This window comes from Diabrotica undecimpunctata, chromosome 2 (assembly GCF_040954645.1).
Source record: "Diabrotica undecimpunctata isolate CICGRU chromosome 2, icDiaUnde3, whole genome shotgun sequence".
Classification (NCBI taxonomy): Eukaryota; Metazoa; Arthropoda; class Insecta; order Coleoptera; family Chrysomelidae; genus Diabrotica; species Diabrotica undecimpunctata.
Genome location: NC_092804.1, coordinates 4,862,238 through 4,868,237, shown reverse-complemented (window position 1 = coordinate 4,868,237; position 6,000 = coordinate 4,862,238). Strand labels below are relative to the sequence as shown.

The following is a 6,000-nucleotide window of genomic DNA, read 5'->3' as shown; positions in this document are numbered from 1 at the left end:
CACACAAACCAACCTATATATCTTGTAGTAACTCTTGACCAGTCCCTCACCTACAGACAACATTGCATAAAAACGAGAGGAAAAGTAACAACTAGGAACAGCATACTCAGAAAGCTAACGGGAAGTAAATGAGTCGCACGTCCTGGCGTTTTAAGAACAACGGCACAGGCACTGTGTTTCTCAACTTCTGAATATGCGTAACTCATTTGGGGCAGATCTGCCACACCAAACAAGTTAATACTGCGCTAAATGAGACATGCAGGATAGTAACGAGGTGCATGAAACCAACGCCACTCTCAAATCTATATAAAGCAGCTGGTTTTGCAGAACCTTCAGTACGCAGAGGCGTTGCAGAGCACATAGAGAAAATTAAACAGATCGCGGACGAGCGGCATGCCCTATACAAAGCTCGAACACCACGAAAGTGGCCAAAATCTAGGAAAAGGACAATATATTTACTATTATGCGGCATTGTTGGATGGTTGAGTGTTCCCGTCTAAATCCAAATTGGTGTTCTGGTATAATTTCATTTATGGGAACAACTTGCTCGATTTTATGTAATGGTAGCGTTTCTAATACTTTCGACATTACTGAGAGTAGGCTTATAGGGCGAAATAATTTTGATTGCGTTGCGGGCTTACCAGGTTTCGGAATTTTCGGAATAATAACTCAAACAAATTTTCATTGTATTAGAAAATATCGAAGAAGTAGTATGCTGTTGTATATTATTGTTAATAACACCACTGCTTTTCTCGGTAGCTTCTAAAGTAATTCTCCTGTTATCAAATCATAGCCAGGAGCTTTCTTAGGATTTACCATTTTTATTTGTTGTCGAAGCTCTGTCAAAGTAAATGTTGTCAGAGGAAAAGATAGTTGACATGAAGTTTGGAGGTACATTCTTATATCATCATCTTCATCGTTTTTAGTATCTGGTGCTGCGAATACACTTGCAAGAGGCTCTGCTGCTACCATATACGGCCTCCCCTTTTTTTGTGCTACAAGTTCTCTTATATGGAATGAAATATTATGGTTTTCTTGCACACTTCTTTGGCGCTGTGGTGTTGCTTCCAATCATGTTGTTTGTGAATCTGTTGTTAAATAGTCTACTGCTTTCTCTACATCTTGGTTTTCTTTTATCCGAATATCTAGTCTAATCTTTGTATTGACATAATTTTGGAAAACATCCCAGTTTGTTTGTTTAGTTGTGAGTTTGGGTGGTGTTGTTCTCCATAAAGAGTTCCATCATCAAAAAATTTGAGAATCGCTGCACTATACTGTCACAGCAAAAATATTTCTTTTATACTCAGTTTGAAAATAATTATTGATGAACATCACAAATCGGTAACAAACAGTTTTAAAATTAGTGTTAATTTTGGAAAAGAGTTTCTCCTGTTTTTTAAAAGGATGTACGTCAGCAATTTTAGTTATTTTTATTATAAAGTACTACTTTTATCCTTTCATATTTTAGTGCTCGATTGTAAATGTAGTTTAATTATTACTTTATTTAGCTGGTTAAAATTTACAATCTGTGCATTTTTAATTGACAAATCCCCTTAACCCCACAACCGATCAAAAGATTTAGATAGTATTTGTTTATATTTATTTACTATGTCAAAACTATCTAAATAGACATTTTTAATGGTTACTAACAAAGCGAAAGCGAGATGTGTCAATGTTCGATAGAGTACTGTCAGGCTTATAAGAAATAAAAGTTTATAAGACAAAAATGGCGTTTGTGCGCCTAATATTTACAGCGCAAAGACTCCAACAATCCAAAAAAGACTTGATTGAAGAAAAACAGGATGCTATCAAATACTACACAACCTCAAAAAGGCGATTTAAGTTTCATCACGTACACATCAGATTCAGACAGAAGTTGAAAAGACTATGGAGAAGAATCGGTTATTGTTGTTGTTGCCAGAAATTTTGTTTTAACTTAAAACACGAAGGAAGTGTAGAAAACTACGTTTTGAAGAGCATCGCTGGGTTTTTTGGTGGAATGATTTTAACTTATATATTTTTTATGTTTTTTGTATTACAGCTTTCTTTTACGTTTTCGTCTGCTACTATAGTTTGTTCAATTTTGGGATGTATTCTGGTTAACGGATTGGCGTTTAGCTCCAAAGTAAGGTAAGATTTTTCTATAACAATTAGCCTTGTGCTTTGTACTTTTTCAATAAGAGTTAACAAGCATTATTTAATATTGCCCTGTATATTGGATTATTGTAATTAATATTGATAAATCTCTAATATGAGATTCTATCCATTCATTTTTCTATCCACTCCTCTCCAGTCTTCAAACTTTACTTACTTTACTTTACTTAATCAGTAGAACCCATTTGTACCTTTCGGTGTTGGGCCAAACTTCAAACTTGTAGTCTTCAAACTTAAGTTTCTGAAATATGTTTTCTTTTTCTTCATTTTAGGCATTAGGCATTTTCTGTAGGTATTTTTATTGAAAGTAGTGTGTATGGAGGTTTATACACTTATTTTTATTTTCCAATAAGAGATCAAATGTGAATTGTACCACGCCGCGTCGGTCACAATGCCGGTCACCGGTCATCCCACTCTCTAGTTTCCTCCCCTTTGTGCTTATAGTGCCCATGCCGTTCTATTAACAAGAAGCAACAGGTCAGTTCTTGTCTTCTAAGTGGATAGAGTAATAGTGTTTTTTTGTTTCTTTATTCCGTATTATCTGTGTTCCTATTATTGACAAAATTCTGAACTATAAAGGTAAACCATGAAGATCAAAGTTTTGCAGAGGTTTTTGGTATGGTAGACGATTTTTTATAAGTGAAACATATATTGAACGATTTGGTTTACTTAAAATAGATGCATCATATCAAGAAGGCTCTGAAAATAAAATTTTGCATGTGTTCAAATCTCGAAAGCGACGAATTATTACTTCTGATTCCGAAAGTGAGACTGATTCTTTAAATAACGTTGTTGCAATTAATGATATAAACCAAGCAAGTTCATCACGCAAATTATTTGAGCCGATGGGTTGTCAACGTTTAATAATACCATTTACAGAATTAATTGGGTTAAATCCACCATACTCTACCGTATTGATGCAAGCCCCTCCTGAAGATTTTTATATGCTTTTGGTTACTGAAAATCGTTTTGAAAAGACAGCAAATGAGACAAATTTATTTGCCTATACTAGAAAAAGATAATAAAACACAATCTCGTTCACATTCTTGGACACCAACTGACAAATATGAAGTTAAACGTTTTTTTGGCCTTCTGCTATATATGGGACTGGTAAAGCTGCCAAAAATTAATTATTATTGGAGTAAAGACAAAATTATGGGACAACGATTTCCTGGAACCATTATGAGTGGGAAAAGATTCAAGTTAACTCTACAATTTCTTCACTTCTCTGACAACCAATCTATAGATCCTGCAGATCGTATTGGCAAAATAAGGGGGCTTATAGGTAAATTAAATTGTAATTTCAAGTAATATTACTCTCCTAAAAAAGATGTAGGTATGTGTAGATGAAAGTATGGTTCCCTTCAGATGCCGTTTTATTGGACGTCAGTATAATAAACGGGCGTAGGAAATTTCGACACTAAGCAGGTAGCGACTAAAATTTAATGGCAATTTTCGACACCAGCCCCAATTCCCGTTTTTATCTTACAGGTATATTCGACACCAAATAAATATAGCTGCGACATAAATAAAATACCATAATTAATTAATTTATTTATTTTAATAAAAGTAATGTGCATTTTATTTCTTTATAACTGTAATAATATCTAAATATAATACAACTGGTACCTAATTTTTGTACATTTTACCGTTAATATACTTGTATACAATGATTTATTTGCTATTATAGGAATGATAAGATACAGCTTTTATAAAATCTAACCTAAGTTTTGGTGTAAGTGAAAACGGCATCCACTAATTTTTGCATTGGGCCACATATACAATAAAGCACAGTGAATTGCTTTTTCAAAGTCCACAAATATTTCAGTTGGCTCTAACGCTCTAATGATAATTGAAATGTTTTAAAAATCTTAGACCTTAATAAAGAAAATAAATTTTTGTATGTCATTGACAATTTGTCCTTTAACAAACAGTATGCTAAAGGAACATAATGTCCATTTTCCAAGCCATGTATAGTAAATAATTGTAGAAAATATTTGGTACTGTATGAAAATGTACCATCCATATACAAAGTTTTTAATTTACACAACAAACGAATATTTGTCTCGCATGAAAATACAATTACATTTAATTCAGGATGATTTAAAAACAAAAAACTTTCATTGCGACAGGTTTTAGGAGAATAACTACTAACCGCGTTATGGACTTCTGATATGCTTCTTGGTAACGGACCTGGTAACAGTTTACGACGACAGTTGTAAATGTTCTTTCTTATGCTAGCTATGTCAGGAACCGTCAGCAAATTGGCATCACACTCAGCAACAGCAGTTCTTGTAATTTTGGCAGGCTTTTCCGATATGTCCTCTTGGGCTTTTCTTTTACATGCATTGGTTACCATCTTTACTTCAAGCTTTTTTGGATCGGCTTCATGATTATGTACCAAATCACTTCTTGTGATGGTGAGGTCCTCACAGCCTATTGTAAACACTTTTGCGGAACACTTAGTGTTTCTTTGGATGTAGCGCCAAAATATCTCGCCGCTTTTTAACACTTTCTGTTTCGAGATCGAATGATGCTCCACCACTAATAAATCTCGACCACGGGAACTTTTTATCAAACTCATTTTTTAAATATCCGTATACGTGCACAATTCAACGTCAAACAAGAAATAAATTACAACTGAAATAATTTAGTCACAAGTGCCACGCCCCCCGCCGTGACAATAAATATTGGGAAAACCCGCTTGTCCTGCTTGGGTGCAAATGTCCATCGCCGCTAATTACCTACCTACCTGCTTTACGCCGCGGTGTCAAAATTTCCTATAATAAAATTTGACCCTTCGATTACCCCAGGTACAAAGACAATTTGGTGTCGAAAGTTCGCCCGCCGTAATAAACTGAAACGACACAAATACGGTTTTAGCCTATTCAAATTGTGTACGATTCCTGGATACACCTACAAGTTACAATTATATTGTTAAAAAAATATTGATGCAGTAAATAATACGCCAACCAATGTGGTATTATCCTTATGTTAGGATTTACTTAATAAACGTCATACAATTGCAACTGACAACTAGTACACTAGTTTAGAGTTAGCATACGAACTATTAAAAAATGATACCCATCTGGTTAGAATAGTTAGAAAAAATAGGAGAGAGTTGAATTAAAAAGTTGAGGAAACTAAACTTCGTCCCGGAGAAAGTATTGCACAGGAAAACGAAGATGTAGTCACCGTCATGAAACGGAAGGATAAACAAGATGTCCTCATGTTATCTACCAAACATTCAAATAAATTCTCTACGATTAGAAAAAGAGGCAAGGTAATAAAAGAACCAAAGATGGTTCTAGATTATAATAAATCTAAATCTGCTGTTGATATGAGCGACCAAATGACTTTATATTCATCCCCACTAAGAAAAACGGTCAAATGATACAAGAAACTGGCGATTGAATTGTTGTTAAATACTGCTATTGTAAACGTTGGAGTACTCCATCCTATCCACGAAAGACATCTTTAACAAGGTGGAAGGAGCAACAAGTGAAGTAGGGCTGAAGATTAATGAAGAGAAGACGAAATATATGTGTATTAATAGAACGACACGAAGAGACAGAATAGGACAAAATATGGCGGTTAACACCTTCAATTTCGAAAGAGGACAACGTTTTAAGTATCTGGGGGCCGTAATCACAGCTGACAACGATGTTACTGAAGAAATAAAAGACAGAATCCAATCTGTAAACCGCTGTCTATTCGCACTGGATAAGCTCATAAAATCAAAAAATTTTACAAGAAGTTCAAAGATCAAAATCTATAAATCCATCTTTAGACCTGTAATAACATACGGATGCGAAACGTGGACCATGACCAAAGCAAACGAGGAAA

The 6,000-nt window shown here is 34.6% G+C and overlaps 1 protein-coding gene across 1 annotated transcript in view; it reads left to right on the top strand.

Annotated features, from left to right (window-relative positions):
• Nucleotides 1-1,726: 1,726 nt before the first annotated feature.
• LOC140433113 (DC-STAMP domain-containing protein 2-like) overlaps nt 1,727-6,000 on the top strand; it is a 44,700-nt gene continuing 40,426 nt past the window's right edge. The window contains exon 1 of the mRNA XM_072521166.1: nt 1,727-2,130. Coding sequence (XP_072377267.1) covers nt 1,727-2,130 — 404 coding nt within the window. The remainder of the gene's footprint in view (nt 2,131-6,000) is intronic.